This window comes from Helicoverpa armigera, chromosome 2, assembly GCF_030705265.1.
Source record: "Helicoverpa armigera isolate CAAS_96S chromosome 2, ASM3070526v1, whole genome shotgun sequence".
NCBI classification, from domain to species: domain Eukaryota; kingdom Metazoa; phylum Arthropoda; class Insecta; order Lepidoptera; family Noctuidae; genus Helicoverpa; species Helicoverpa armigera.
The window spans coordinates 10,010,433-10,027,242 of NC_087121.1; the positions used below are offsets into that span (position 1 = coordinate 10,010,433).

General features: G+C 35.2%; 1 protein-coding gene across 3 annotated transcripts; it reads left to right on the forward strand.

The window, feature by feature from the left end:
• Positions 1 to 3,952: 3,952 nt before the first annotated feature.
• Positions 3,953 to 11,077, forward strand: LOC110382499 (uncharacterized). 3 transcript variants are annotated; one of them, XM_064039700.1, is made up of 7 exons: positions 3,953 to 4,070; positions 6,709 to 6,913; positions 7,260 to 7,411; positions 7,907 to 7,952; positions 8,169 to 8,246; positions 8,587 to 8,690; positions 9,802 to 11,077. In XM_064039700.1, the coding sequence occupies exons 1-7, from the start codon at positions 4,012 to 4,014 to the stop codon at positions 10,583 to 10,585; spliced, it is 1,428 nt and encodes a 475-aa protein (XP_063895770.1). In that variant the 5' UTR covers positions 3,953 to 4,011; the 3' UTR covers positions 10,586 to 11,077. The 3 variants fall into 3 exon arrangements, with proteins under 3 accessions (XP_063895770.1, XP_063895773.1, XP_063895779.1); XM_064039703.1 differs by having other exon boundaries at positions 4,001 to 4,166; XM_064039709.1 differs by having other exon boundaries at positions 4,026 to 4,130.
• The last annotated feature ends 5,733 nt before the right edge of the window (positions 11,078 to 16,810 follow it).

Here is a 16,810-nt window from a genome sequence, read left to right on the forward strand (position 1 = left end):
AATCTAAATAGAAATGTTCTGATACAAATTGTTGTTTATAAATCAATTGGCATGGGCTGTTCGTCAGAATGACTCCCGTCACACAAGCATGGCACGATATCCGCATGCCTGTGTCAGTTGCAGTGAGTGCAATAAACTATATGTAAGTATATGCGTTACTTGTACTTATATAAATACTGGCTTCCTCACTTTGTGTACAAAAAAGTATCATAAGTTTAAAATATCAGTAATATCTGTTCAGTTTTTGCGGGGGAAACTTTCATGAATCATTTAGATATTTGAACTTTATGTGAACATTATTATAATCATAGGACGTCCTTTGTGAAATACAGGTCTTCCCTGTCATTTATTTCCAAAAAGATTTGTTAGAACCGGCCTGTGTAAATCTTTGTCATATCTATTATAGAACCATTCGTCAATCTTAAGGAGTATAAGTACCTAAAAGTAAATATTTTTACACATTATTAGTATGTAGTTATTTTGTATTAAACACACTAGAGTTATACACAGTAATGGGTGACAATAATACGGATTACACAGGAATTAATAGGTAACTTATAGTAAAGTTTATAACTTGAAACTTTCCATAGGAATTACTTCTCAAACACGGAGGAAGTAGCTACCCTCTATTAAATACTGTTCGTTTCCGCGTTATTAAATTAGTCTAGCTAGATCAATAAATAAACGTAGGTATAGATCAGCTTTCTTGCTACCATTAAACACATTAGAAAACCGTCATATTCATCATACAAAGTCATCATCATTATGCATCTCACGATTGCAGTCTATAGAGTTAGACAAAGACTGTACAATAAAAATGTACAAGTAAAATGCTTGTTACCATCAGACACAAAGCAAAAATTCACCGACTTTCAAGAGCTCAATGAGTGAAATATCTTCTCGTCAAAGTTGGCAGCTTGAAAAAGCCGTCAATCATACTATGAATGGAAACCAGCGGCTGCTTGACACTTTACAATGATGTTCAACGTCAAGTATAGCGGGGATGGGAGATGCGTCGCGCGTCGATCATGCTTGCGTTTGATTGACAATCTCATCTTGACTGAATATATGTATTTACTTGTAGGTACATCATTTATTAATAAACTTTTACAAGCAAGTTATTATTTGTGTAATTTATTAAAATATCTAAAGAAATTGCTGAAATATGATCATCAGTTAAAGAGCGTTACTTCTTTCAAAAGGTCAAAAACTCACTTGGGGTTCCTTTGGTGTCATCAAGGGCCGATATAATTGCTTCCCATTAGCCGATTCCCTTGCTCGCTTGTCACCTATGACATAAAAAAAAAACTTAAACCAGATTACAGAACAATACTCCTTTTGTGTCTAGTTTAACCTATGTAATGAGAAAAATGTGTTTCGAGATTTTCATTTTATCAGTTTGGGTGACGTTATAAGATACCTAAATCTTCATAAAGAAACCTCTGATTGACCTAACCAAATGACCAATGAGTCAATCGGTCTTCAATACAATGATTAAATGACACTACCTTTGCCAAACGGTGAAGACACAGTAAGACACCTGGCAGTATTGTCTAACCTCACCACGTGTACCTTATTATAGACAAAGAAATGCTTTTTCATTCATTAACGATCATCCCTTACTCATCGCTTCACTATATTTTATACACAGTTTCGAAATAATCAATGACAGAGTAGGAAATGTATGAAATTTCCCACGTGACTCTAAGGTAAAAGTAGATATATAGTTGGCTCGTCGCGTCGCGCGTCGTTGCGACATCGCACAGGCTGAAGGGTGAGCGCACCTATTGTGTGCCTGACAAATTAATTAAGCGATACTCAAATAATGAATGTTTTGTTTTGTTTGTGTGTTTTGAGAAATCTTTTGTTTGGTTTAATTAGATTTAGGTCAGTTCCAGTTGAAGGTTAATGAAGATTTTCTTTATTGGAATAAAGATTTGTAATGATACTATAATAGTTATTTTGCCACAAAATTAAGGAAAAGTACCTGTTACCCACTGTGTCATAAGCGTCTCTGAAGAACTTATTTCTTCTTTATTTTACTACGATGTATGAGCTACATTTGTGAAAAGTTTCATCAAAATCTGTTTCATTCTTCTATTATACAGAGGTATTTTTTAAGTTTTATCATGAAACTGTCTTTCATAGCAACTGCAAAGTGAAGCAGGTATAGTTTACTCAACTATAAACTCAAACTCAAACTCAAAAACTCAAACTCAAAATCGTTTATTCAAATTAGGCTGATAAATCAGCACTTTTCGAACGTCAAAAACAAAAGACAGCCCCCCAAAAACGCCCGCCCTTCACCACTTCCTATGTGTTTTTGCTGGGAAGAAGAAGTGGCGCAACAAACTCCCCAGCAATATATGCTTTTTAAGAAAAATAAAACTATCACATGGCATGTAAAATTTATACTTTATGCTCCACCAATGATCACTATCCGTGACTATTAAATATAATCAGCAGTGAATAGCCTATCTTCAGTAGCTATCAATCAAAAGATACATCTACCCTACTATTTGTAAGAAGGAATATACATGTCTGTATATCTACAAGTAGGTAGGACAGGTAGTATAGGTACAAGCGGCCCTTTTATGACTTGCCTTGAACATGGTTTCGTGCTCCTCTTCATTCATAATGTGACGCGATAACGTCGGATTTCACCACTATTCATTAAAACCAAGTTTAATATTAACAAGCATTTAAATAATTTTGAACTACGGTGAAAGTAAGTATATATACTCATATATTGTATCAAATCAAATCAAATCAAATCAAATCAAATCATTTATTTCATGTAGGCCTTTACAAGCACTTATGAACGTCAAAATTATAACTAAGTTTGATTCTAGTTGCCCATTCCAAAAGTAGCTTCCTATGGAGAAGAACGGGCAAGAAACTCCATGGTTACTCTTTTTAAAAACATAATAGGTGTTACAATTTGTATGTATTGATACATACGACAATAACATGAAAAAGAAATGTTTACAATATTTTTTGGGTTGACTTTGAGAAAGTTATACAATGCAAGTTGAACTAGGAAGTTATTAGAGAAAATTATTATACAAACTATTTTAAGAAGTTAATAAATTAAACAAACCAAGTTATATAAAGCAAAAGAAAAAAGAAATAATAATAATAACAACGTGATAAGAGCAAGAACATTAATGAGGACAGAGATATTCCTAGACAGCCTGCCAGTCGCCAGGGAAGCCACTTGTGCAATATAGGACTAACGCCATACATCCTTGTCGTCAATATAGTCTTTGATTTTATAGTATGCTCTCTTAATAAGAGTAGACTTGACGACATTCTTGAATTTTTTATCAGTAAGGTCTGTTACACATTTAGGTAGCTTATTGTAAAACCGAACACTATTCCCTAGAAACGATTTGTTTGTTTTGCTTAATCTAAATTTTGGGACGACTATTTTATGCTTATTTCTAGTATTAATATTGTGAATGTCGCTTTTTACCTCGTACCGGTGTAAATTTTTTCGAACAAACATGATGTTTTCAAGAATATAGAGAGAAGGCAACGTGAGAATATTGATTTCTTTAAAAAACTCTCTCAGTGATTCGCGAGGTCCCATATTATATATAGCTCGAATTGCCCGTTTCTGAAGTATGATTTGATTTGAGTATGTAAGTAAAGTACATACCTACTTAAGTTTAATCATATTTATTAGGCAGGTTGTTTCCTGATATTTATTTGCTGACTAACCTAGCTCATTTTGTGATTTCAACAATACCGCTCAGTTTTCATAATTTTTTACCTGCAATAAAAAAATCCAATATTAACAAATTAAAAGAAAAACGACAACCGACAGCTTAGAAAACAAAACTATTACAAAAAAATATTAAAAACTTTAACACACACATCTCTTAATCCCCCGTTACCTAAACGGCTGATTACCCAACCCTTGACCGATCACAGTGCCACCAACCCCACTGTGACGGTGACTACTTATTGGTTGTCGAACATCGCCCACGTGTTTCTCAATCAATATTAATGAGCCCACCACTATCTGTGTTCCTAGTGAGTCAACACTACGAACACGACGCGGGCAGGTGAGCCACTAAGCCATTAGCCACTTAGTGTTCGGTGATTAGTGAGTGATTGTGACACTGGTGATTAATTTTTTTTTCGAGTTGAAGTGGTGACTGGTAATCGTTTTTTTTTCATTTTTGTGATTGAATTTGATGTAGGTTTTAAATACCTACGAGTGTTTTAATTTTTTCGGAAAGTATAGTAGGTACTTTTTTATTCAAAAGAATTGATTTAACATTGAAGAATATTTTATAAATATTTCTAGAGGCTTTTATAAGTTAACAAATTATAATAATGGTTATGTTATTATTTATCAACTTTTACATTTAGATACTTATATTTTATATATTGATGAAGACTAAACTCAAAATAACTATTTTAAACTAAAACGTTAATCGTGTCAGAGTGCAACTTACTTATTGCCTTAAATAAATAATTAGGATTATATTTAACAAGTTTTAGAAAACTAAACTTTTTACTTTGGCTATTTATTTAATAGATTAATGGACAGATTAACGCAAGATGAAGTTCGCTGTACCCGAGGTTAAACTCTGATTTTCAATATAGATCAAATTAATAGTTATGATCAAATGTCGTTATTTTTTATCGACACTAATATAATAGAGGGGCAATTTTGTTTTGTTTGTTTGTATCCCTCCGAAGGCTGCGAAAGGCTCCGAAACCACTGAACCGATTTCATAAATTCTTTCAATGATGGGAAGCTACAGTCTTCCCAAGTGACATAGGCTATATTTTATCCCGACACAAGCAGTTTCAGTTACCACTGAACGCGGGTGAATCCGCGGGACAATTAGCTAGTTTCTTATAGATATTAATTTTACTTCTTATGGTTATGCTTTAAGAACTAATAGAGGTTTAATACTAAATTGATTTAAGTTTCAAACAATAGATCCAATAGATTTAAAACTGATTGTTATTAATGAAGGTAATTATTTTCGTCTGTAAATAGATGTGTGTAATTGTTCGATAGACAGTGATGTAGAGATATTATCGATCATTCGCAAGTACTTGGTGACTGCACATACCTTTTTAAGCATTTGGTGTAGGAGTAAGATCACAGTGCAAACTTTTAGTCGGCCGACAGTTTGTTCGGGTTCGAAAATTAGTATGAAGATGTATGGTATTCAGCTATTCAGGTATCAGGTATTTAGCTGGTATCAGACTGACTGTCAACTTTTGATTCGAATCAATAAAATTGTTAAAATTTTGTGAAAACAGTCGGCCGAAAAAAAATCTTAAAATTCGAACTAGAAACAAAATATTACATAAACAATAGATTTATTATTATTCAATGGCACAACAATAATAGCTGTAGTCTTTAAATTCACCGCATTATCTGGCTCTGAAATTAAATTCTTTAATTTGTCATCATTTTCTTCCTTTTGAAGTTGGGCAAGTTTCCAGGGTATATCAAAAAGTGCATTGGCACTAATAAGACGCCACATTTGGCTAATTATAACCTCTTTATAATTATCTAGGCATTATATTGACGTTTGTCATTATTTTTGAATGAGCTAGAAGAGTGATGTATTGATATCTTCCTACACAATTTATTTGTGGGTTGTTATGTGATTTTTCTTTGTCATGTTATATTGAACTAGCTGTTTCACGCGGTTTCAGCCGCGTCCTGTGGGAACTTCTAGCCACACCGGGGTAAAATATAGCTTATATTACTTGGGAAGACTGTAGCTTTCCAACAGCGCAAGAATTTTTGAGATCGGTTCAGAAGTTTCGGAGCCTTTAGGGTACAAACAAAAAATAACCAAAAAATGTTTCCTCTTCATTATATTACTAAAGATTAGTAGTATGAAAATGAATCTATAAGTATTTGCTCTTATCACAACATATTTTTTTAGAAGAATCAAGGGAAAAGTCTTATCAAAATGTGAGCGAGCTCGTAGCATAGTCCATTTGCTACAAAATAATGTAAGAATTTAATAAAAAACGTTATCAAAGTAAAAGGTTATTATCAATCGTTTTGTAGTAATCAGATCGATCAAGAAATCGATAAACGAGCATTCAATGTAGATTCAGATTTTTTTATATTTGCCGCAATCACAAAAATTAGGACATAGTGATTCACGTATTTTAACAACTTCGGTTCCACATATAGCAGTGTTCAAATGGACTTTTTCGTTAGTTTTCAAAAGCTAGGGTTTGCTGTAGCAATTCATATTTTTTCGTGAGTTATTTTTGCGTCCAATTTAGCGCTCGCTGGAGACTCGCGACAGTTTGTTTTAGATTTTTCTGGAAGCAGCTATAGATTTATGTTCACATATATTTACAGTTTATATAAAAATATATCATACTCAGAATTTTATGAATATTTGTATGCGTGTATGAATGGATACATTCATCGATATTTGTTCCTTTTTAACGCAAAACTACCAAATTGCTTTTGATAAACCTTGATTGTCATGTAGCTTATACATTTGAATAATATATGTATAGGCTACTTTTCTCTTTTTTTGTGCGGGTGAACTACTCCGTAAACCGGGATAAAAACTAGCCTATACTACCTATCTAAATAAATAAGCTATCTAAAACTGAAAATAAGACACAAACAGACTGCAGCTTCACAATATTAGTTTAAATTCATCTGGCCATGATATTAAATTATCCTCTTTTTTCCCACAGTGTAATGCCACCAGACATGGCGATCTCGATGAGACATACGAAACTGAAGGCTGAGGAGGCGGCCCTCCTCGCCGGGGAGATCAACAAGCCCTCCTGGGAGTCCAGGAACGAGGGCATCCACGAGAGAGTCAGCTTTGAAGACACCATATGGGGCTTTGATCTAGCTGGTGGTTCCTTCTACAATACTCCTTTGAGAGTTACTTTTGTAAGTCACTTCAATAGAACTTGTTTTTTTTGGAATCACTGTAATATAGGTTGGACATTCTAGACTTGCAGGATGGTTTGAAAGACTTAGCGCTGACCTGTTACATGGATCCTCAGAAGGAACATGTGAAGTCAGTTAAAGTCTGACACTCCCACAGATGGAGGGGTCATCTGATGATTACCTACCTAAAACATGTAGGCTATAAAAGTATGAAGTGATTTTTCTCTGCGAAAATTAAAAACAAAAGACCGTGGTAATTTTTTGACAATCGTTACATTTTCTGTCTTTATTATACAAGTACCACTCCTTAGTCTTTGCCTATTAATATCACTACTACACCTTCCAGGTGAAACCGGATAGCCGTGCAGAGAAGGCAGGCATCAGGCCCGGAGACAAACTCCTCAGGATTAACGACCTGGACACCTCGAAGCTCACCATTCAGGAGGCACACGACATCATCGTGCAGTCAGGGATACATCTTAAGCTATCTGTTACCTCGTAAGTAACTATTATCTGTATTCGATAACCTATCTATCTGTTGTTTTGCTTGCCAATGATATTAGTTTTTTTTTTATAAGCTTCCGCCAGCGGCTTCGCCCGCGTGGTGTGTTGATAAAAAATAGCCTATGTGTTAATCCAGGGTATCAACTATCTACATACCAAATTTCAATCAAATCTGTCCAGCCGTTTTTGCGTGATTGAATAACAAACATACATCCATACATTCTCACAAACTTTCACATTTATAATATAAGTAGGATTTCATATATTTGGATGGCAGAAAGATCACGAGTTCCATCATAATTATCATGAGTTGAGATATTTTCATTGAAAAAAAATCTTATGGTTCTTATCTTATACATAAGTCAGTTTCTGTAAAAGAAAGTACAAGTGATGGACGGATATATGATGGTTAACATGTTTAGTTAAAATTGTACATCCCTCGAAAAAAAGATTATATATATAAATATAAAAGCATGTTTCTGCTTTCAGACCAGAAGACGAGGAAGATGCCTACTATTGCTATGAGGATCCTATTGTAAGTACTACTTAAACAAAAACTGTACATAAAATTGATGAAGTATTCTATGAGATTAAAGCATTTTGAGAAAATTTATTGTAACCATGAGTTACAATCACGTGTTTAAGGACCGGTCACTTGTTACCAGCCAACTTATACAAGTTCATTTTGATCACAAATAACAAAAATGTTATAAAAAGATTACATTATAATTACAAAGGGTTTTCCTTACAGGTTGATGGCTACGACAGTGAGGAGGAAAGGCGACTGGAGGAAGAAAAGGCCAAAAAGAGGAGGGTGTGTGCTAGAGTGGTAAGTAATATCATTAATATTGACTTTAATGATAGTCCCGTGAAACTTGCACAAACAACCTTTTTGTTTACGAAGAAAAAGAACCAATACAAATAAATGGCCGTGGTCTTTGAGTTTCATTCCAAGATTGTATTTTTGCATACTTGTAAGTACGGGACCATATTTTTCCAAAAAAGTTTTCTTGGGTCGCGGGTAGCAATGAGGGAAACAGTAATGATTTATTCTATGACAATAGACATTTGACCAGTAGTATTAAATTAAGCCAGTGATGAGGATATCAAAAATGATTTGCTTCTCAAAGTTGAAGATCTACCTTCTCATGTTGATCATAATATTGCAGAGCCACTTCTGGAGTCTACAATGGCCTTGGGTGAGCAAAAGGAGGCTAATATACAGAGAATCGAACTGTTTCATGGTGCCAAGCAAATACGAGGATGCACGAAGGTGAGAACATCATGAAATTAGAACTACTCTTTAAGTATATCATGTAGAAGATTAAAAAAAATCATTCTGCAATTATGTCCTCCTAGCCGATTATCGGCTACGGCGGCTGTTCCCATGTAAGGAGATTAGCCAACTCATCATCCTCCGAGCCTTTTTCCCCACTATGTTGGGGTCGGCTTCCAGTCTAACCGGATTCAGCTGAGTACCAGTGCTTTACAAAGCGACTGCCTATCTAAACTCGTCAACCCAGTTACCCGGGCAACCCAATACCCCTTGGTTAGACTGGTGTCAGACTTACTGGCTTGACTACCCGTAACGACTGCCAAGGATGTTCAAGGAGATTAGCGAACTGCGCAGGACATATTATAGTGCGCAAGCATTTGTGCAGACACAGGTGCACTCACTATTCCTTTACTCTCATAGCCCGATTGGACGGCAATCCGACACGACCGGAGAGAGATCAGGCGCAGGACCGAAATTTACGTGCTCTCCGTTGCACGGATGTATCAATCACCAACTTCCAGGCTCCGCGCTGCTTTGTGAAAGTCTTCTTAAACCCAAAAAGCGATTTCGGCCCGACTCGGGAATCGAACTCGAGACCTCGTGCTCAGCAGTCGCGCTTGCGACAGCTAAACCAACCACCAAGGAGATTATGAAGACGATAAAGATTTAGACGAAGAATAAATTCTACTTCACATCAGATTATTTACAATTAATGATATCAATGTTCTAAATGAAGCAGTTAATTTAGTACGTCACACATTCATTCATGATTTGTTTTAGCTGGGACTCCGACACTGACTCTGCTCTAGGAATGTAGGATCATCATCATCAATCTATCAACAACTTGTCACTTCGCGTTTGTAAAGGTGCCAGCATAGTATAACCATTTTAAACCCAGACCTTGTCATATCTGTGCCCTTTTCTTTGATTATTGTATTATGCCCGCTCTTATCTGCCTTGTTTACGGTTATATTTTTAAATCCACCTTGAACTTTTTTTATTAATAGCTTGATAATTTTGTTTAACTGTCCGCACGCAGCCCTCGTTATCTCTGTTTATTTTATCATACCATTACTGTTTTATTAATATGCTTCTTTATAATTTCCAGGGATAAATATCCTCCACTACCAGTACTAAGATACACCGACGAAATTGTTCACTACAGCTCAGATGAAAATCGAGACAACTCAAAACGCATACCTTCACTATGGGAAGTTAAACAAAAGGCAAGGAAAGAAAGGCAGGAACGGTTGGCGAAGATGGAGGCTGCCAGTGACGTCAGCGATGTTTCTGAAGAACCACCCAGAGATATGCCTGAACAGAAAGAAGTTGTTAAAAGTAATGCGCCTCAGGAAATAAATCCAAAGTCAAGAAGATCAACTTTAAGAGTAGAACGACAAGAAACCATTGAAGAAGAAACGCCAAAAGAGGAAACAGATGAAAATAATGAGAGGAGTGAAGATATTACTGAGGAAACAAAAGCAGAAATGAACGGAGAAATGCAAGAAGAGGTTAATGAACAATTGAATGGAGAAATGAGTGAGGAAATGCAAGTTGATCAAAATGAAGAAATGAACGAAGTTGAAGAAGCGCCGACAAAGGAAGTTGACGAAAATAACAACGACATCACTAATAATGATATGTTAAGTCCTATTCCTGAAAATATTGAAGAAACTCCAGCAATTGAAAATAACGCAGAAACAGAAAACGCTGTAGATGAAGACAACATGGACCAAGTAAATGAAGAAGTTAGTGATGATGCTATATTAAACGAAGTGCTAAGTAAGGTAGACAGTGCACCTAGAAGTGATGATGACAATAACATTTTGGATAGTATTCTGAGTGACGAGGGACAGAATTTGGAAAATTCTGAATCAAACAATGAGAGATAAATATACAAAGAAATGTTTATTTTTTTACAAAATGTTTGCTCTCGCCAAGTCTTTCACAGACAGGCTGTGACGTAAGCAGATGGCGCTAGTGTAGTCACCATTACACTTGTGATATTGATCAATGCTCAATTAAATCTATAGCATTTATCAACTAACCAATATATTAAAATTAAATCACATTAGATTAACTCCCAATTACTCACGATTATGTCGAAACTTATCGTCTTTAAATAAGTTGTGATTAGTGTCATTACAATCGGTTCAATGACTAATTGGAATTCCGGTCAATAGATCTTCGATTTGAACCTGAGCCAGAACCATTGTTGTAAACACTGCGAATTAGAACTATTATTGAACTGCAGTTAAAAATAGTGCTAACACGGTTCTATTGTACAGTTAATTATAGATTTAAAATAAATGGTGGGTTAGATATAAAAGTACAAAGTATATGTTAAGGTTAAGGAATCTCGAATAATAAAATGTAAATTAGTATTGTGTTTTTATTTTAACTTACGTATATTTTCAAAGTATGGCCACTTCTGAGGGTAGATACAATGATGTCTGCATAATGAAACAATTAGGAAAGGGAGAATGGTACTAGAGAACAAAAAAAACAAAGCAAAATTCTGGCCTGCCTTAATTAGTGCAAACCTCCATATTTTTTTGCGTCCCGGAAAACTCTTTCGAGCATGTAATGTCGGTATAATTAAATAAATATTCATCTCTCGTAATGGAATTACTGCAATAGTAGGTGTACTTCAGGTGCAAAACGGCTGAACGGATCTCGATAAAAATTAGAACTTGTGAACTTAGAATTGTTCTAACAATAAGAGACCTTAACTTCTCACATACATCCTCCAAGCCTTTTCCCAATCATGTTGGGGTCGGCTTCCAGTCTAACCGGATTCAGCTGAGTACCAGTGCTTTACAAGAAGCGACTGCCTATCTGACCTCCTCAACCCAGTTACCCGGGCAACCCGATACCCCTTGGTTAGACTGGTGTCAGACTTACTGGCTTCTGACTACCCGTAACGACTGCCAAGGATGTTCAATGACAGCCGAGACCTACAGTTTAACGTGCCATCCGAAACACACCTTAACTTCTTCTCGCATCCGGATATATTACTATGTACTTATCCAGGCACGAGGTTCTTTCAGGACGCAGGCGAAACCGCAGGCAGGAGCTAGTATTTACAAAATAAATGAAAGGGAATGAAATGTTGCAAACCAGTGCAGTCGCTATCTATTAATGCTCCAATGCTTTCGACATTTCGACTTTTTGAAACATATCGTGTTCATTGACGTTTTACATGATTTAAAACGCAATTATTTTAAATCTGGGTTTGTACTTCGTCACTCAGATTAAATATGAAGAGATTAAATTATTTAAAGCTCTCCAAAATGTGACCAACTGATCATTAATATATATACGAGTTCTAAACGAGTTTTTTTATGTCAGTGGCATTTGTTTCGTCGTCACAGCCTAAAAAAAATGTCCACTGCTGGATAAAAGTCTCCCACAATCTAGGGTTGTTTACCCATACTCATAGCGCTGTATTTGCATGTTGGAGCGCAGTATGCAGTAAACATATCCCATGTTAAGCTCCGGAGATGCTGCTGCCCATCTACGAGCAAAGCAGTTAATATCTCACTTGGTGTTCCGTGGTGGTGACATCACCGCCAGTCGGTCGTCAGAGCCTCGTGCGTCTTTCAGCAGGGTGCACTATGAGTAAGAAAGGTTGGCACTTGGGGCAAGACAGTGATGTTTTACCCGCTTATCTTCATTTCCCTTATATACGTCATAATAAAAAAATCAAAAGAAGGTAATTACGTACTTCGCGAAACAATAACATTTAGAAATATTCTTATTTATTTTACGAATGAAATATTTTCTATAAGACCACAGTTATGCTGGACCGGTCTCCTTCTAAGAATTAATTCCAATCTAATTTATTTCTTCCTCTACCAAGCTATCAGTTTGATTGATTTTCAGACATCATCGATATAATTATTAACCGAGAAACCATTTTATTTGAAATAGGAAATTGAGGGTAGATCGTTTTGGGATGAAAATTTGTTCGAAGCAATGGTCAGATAGTCCGAAGTAGGGATGTTTTATTTCTGATGTTACATTTGTTTCTATAGTTACAACCACGTTACAATTTGTTTGTACCGTTGTTCCCGAAAAATTATGAAAAGAATCGTTCCGTGTAAGTAAAAAATAGTCAGTTTATTTATACCTTCTATCTTCCATATAGTCTTTGTATAAGAGTGTGACACCACGTTGTACGTTTGACCATAATTGACAAAGTCACCTTTTGTTAAGTACGAGTACATACTCCAACTCCAAGTAAATTACAGTTACGACTGCACCTACCTAATATAGAAAGCAGAAAGTAATAAACGTTACAATTTATTTCATTCATATTACGTCTGCTACTAAATTAATATGGCGAGCTTTAATATACAGCACGCTGTATTTAAATACAGGGTGATGTAAAACTCGACTGCCTTTTTGATGTCTCGTCTGATGCTATTTATAGTTTTTTATTATTAAATCTAACTTAATACTAACTCAAAGATGTGGCTTTGCCTGTGTGAGACATACTCCAGGCCAGTCAGTCTAATCACGGTCGGTACATAGCCAAACCTCTCGTGGTTTTATTGAGGCACTGAGAACAACCCTTTATCTAAAACGTATCTATTGACAGTCATGTCCCTACACAGCACTGTAGACCATGGTATTGTCATGAATTATGCCAAACTACACAGCAGGTCCAACCGCTGCAATTGTCAATATTTTCTATCAGGATTTAGTTAATAAGTTGTCACAAAATACCGGATAAAAGCCTGCGAAAGAAGTATGTAAAGAAAGGAATTTTCCTCACCACCATCAATGTTGATTACTTCGTTGACCCCGATACCAAAATTGGTCTCAATCTGTCACAGGCCAAACTAATAGTTACAGTTAAACGAGACTTAGTCAAACTTATATAATAGTTAACTATACTTACAGGTAGTTAGTGTCTGAGTTCAAGTTGCTGAACTAGATAACCTGGAGTGAGATATTTGTGGGAAAACTCCAGTCTTCGTAGAAATTCGTTGGTAACTCACGTATTGGAGAAGGTTGGATTTTAGTTAGTTACATGTATTCGGAATATGTGGCGTGCACTTGGAGAGGCATATGGACAGCAGTGGACTACGATAGGCTGATGATGATGATGATTCGGAATATTGTTTCAAAGCTGTTGGAATTCCAAGTTAATAAATATTGAGTAATATTTTTATGTTCTCGTTGGGTATTTATGGTGTCGATTTATACCCATACGTGTGTTTAATTTAACATTTAATTCATACTATATTAACTGTGTTACATGAAAGTAATTGAAGTACTCCTATGACATAAGTTGGACACAGTTTTGAGACTGAATTTGACTGTTTTGATTAATTGTTTCAATGTGAGACATGATATTTTCCTAAACAAAAAGCACACATACCCATAAATTTCCTTGGAATCATCTACGAACCCGATAATAATTCTGGTTCAGAGATTAGGTATCAGATATTAGGTATTAGAATTATTTACCAAGATTATCGCTTTCAAACCTGTCACACATTCTAATCAACCAAAAAAACCTAACGAATTTCCAAAAATACTCTCCCCACTCACCTATGACACTCGTCCAATACAAGGTCACACTTAATTAGCTCTCTGAACAAACGGAATAAGGGTTCAATCGGACGGGTTGTGACGTCACGACCCCCCGACAAATATTAGACCTACGTGTCGGCTCTGAACAAATTGATCTTTGTATTTGGTCTTTTTTGTGAATATACTAGAGTTTCGCGCTGTTTGGTTGTCTTGATTAAAGTGTGTTTAGTTATTAGTATCTAGACCGTAGAATGTAGATAATTATCAAGTGTTTTCTAGCCTTTATTTTTGTATTTAAAAAGAAACAAAATTGTAAAAAAGGACGCACACTATAATTTTCAGTAATTCAAATACGTTGCACGCTTGTTTCTTTCATTCACCTTTTTCTTCCCTTAAGAAAATGAAAAATGTAAACAAACTCTGAAATTCCGCCATACTGTGCCCGTAACCGCCTAAAACCAATCTATTTCGTATAATGTATGTTCAAATGGACCTAAACTGAATTATATCTTCAAAGGACCCCAATGAAATGACTGGGACTCAATCAAGGGCTTTGATCACACAAGGTATTGCCAAATACGAAAAACATGTGAAGGTGCCAAAACGCCCCTAAACTTGATTGGAACAGTCAAGGACTTGTGTTAATAATTTGTGCGGTAAATACGGTTATTACCTAAGAAACGAGGTAATAAGCATTTAGTAACATTTGGCACGTGTAAGTTAAAATAAATGTTCAGTAGGTAATCAGAACAAAATTGCTTGGCCAAGACTACGAATGTGCTACGCCGTAGCAATATAGTGGGTCTGCTACGGCGTAGGCTTTGTACGTAGTAGGGTTTTTTAACATCCTTTAGATCGTTGTGTTTACATCTCATTATATAATCAATGATATAAAAACTGTCCTACTTATAGTATAAAAGTAAAAGTTCGTTTTATTCACAAAATTAACCATCTGTTTTAACAACTTGTAGGCATGTTCAGAAAAGTTTCGTGAAAAATTACTACAAGTAAGCTATCCGATTATATAAAATATTATAATGAAAATGTGTAATTGTGGTATAAAATTAGCGTTCAATTTGTGAACAACTTTGCCTAAAACTATTAAATCAGAAACCAAAATGCGTTTACTAAAATTAGGCTAATTAAATAAGCACATTTTCATGTCATTCAAATTGCATAGCACCCCAGCAATTACAATTTAATAAAACAAGTAATTAAAACCTTAATTTTTGGGTTATTTAATTAGTAATATATTTAATTACTTCATTTAGCTAATGGTATACAACAATTATGTAAAAATGGAGGTCTCAATTTGACCTGTATGTATGTGTATATGTTTGTGCGCGATTATCTCACGTTTGGCTGTACCGATTTTAATGCGGTTTTCAGCATAGTATATGTTAGCATTAGGAAAAAAAATTAAGAGTGTTATTGGAGTCCGTTTTTTGTTTTAAAGATTTTGTTCTTTTGTTCGCGTTCTTCTCACGTCCGATGCGAGTAACACCACGAGTGAAAATTAGTTCATTGAAATAAAAGCTTTCTCAAAAACATTTTGATAATTACATAATTTTTCTACAAATTAATTAAAAGCAAAACTGTTTCGTAATGAGAATTAATCAAAACAATTAACACGAAATTATTTACAAACACGTTATTTGTCATGTTTTGTGAACTTCATACGTGTAATTGAAATAGCCACGCAATTCTGTTGCTCGGAGAATCCATTTGTAAATGTCGATAAATTTTGTGAAAAATTACATAAATTGGACTAAACATTTTTGCCAAGATTTTTTCAGAGGAGTAAGAGCCTTTTTTTAAGTATTAAAATCAGTCTTTTAAATCAAATTCTGTTGATCCATGATGTATTTCAGATTCGATTCTCCGACAGAACTAAATTTTTATTTTGAATGCCGAAACTAAAGCTTCACATTTTTTATCTGAAGCTTCCGTAGTTCACTGTTTTCTTAATATACATATGTAAACTATTTATGTAATTATTAGTTGAGGTAATCATTACAAGGTTTGTCAATTCATCTAATCTCTTCATGAATAGATAGAACTACTCGTAACGTTCTACCACAGTTTTCGATAACCTACCCCTTTATCTACCTCAAAAAATCAAGTATTAAAATACCCACAAAATAAAACCGACATTCCAAGCCAAAAGTACGTTTAAATGTAGCAAATTAAACGCGCTTCATACAGAACGGTCTCGGACGGAAATGAAAGGTCCAGGAGAGGTTACATCCGGCCGCCATGTTGGATTGTCTCGCCTCCAAGTCGGAGGGAAGGAAGGCTCGTTATACACTGTCTGAATGTACTCATATGTATAGGGTGGGGAAAATGTGAGGTAAGTTTGGTTTGTCTTAAGTTTGGAAATTAAAAGTTTGGTTTAAAATACTGGATAGTATATAAAAAATATATATACTACTATTATAAAGCTGAAGAGTTTGTTTGTTTGAACGCGCTAATCTCAGGAACTACTGGTCCGATTTGAAAATTTCTTTCAGTGTTAGATAGCCCATTTATTGAGGAAGGCTATAGGCTACCTTTTTATTCCGGTACGGGAAGTA

Coding starts and splice junctions, on each gene's coding strand:
- LOC110382499 (XM_064039700.1), top strand. CDS start 4,012: ATGAGCCCACCACTATCTGTGTTCCTAGTGAGTCAACACTACGAACAC. Junction 6,914..7,259: donor CTCCTTTGAGAGTTACTTTT/GTAAGTCACTTC, acceptor TACACCTTCCAG/GTGAAACCGGATAGCCGTGC. Junction 8,691..9,801: donor AAATACGAGGATGCACGAAG/GTGAGAACATCA, acceptor TATAATTTCCAG/GGATAAATATCCTCCACTAC.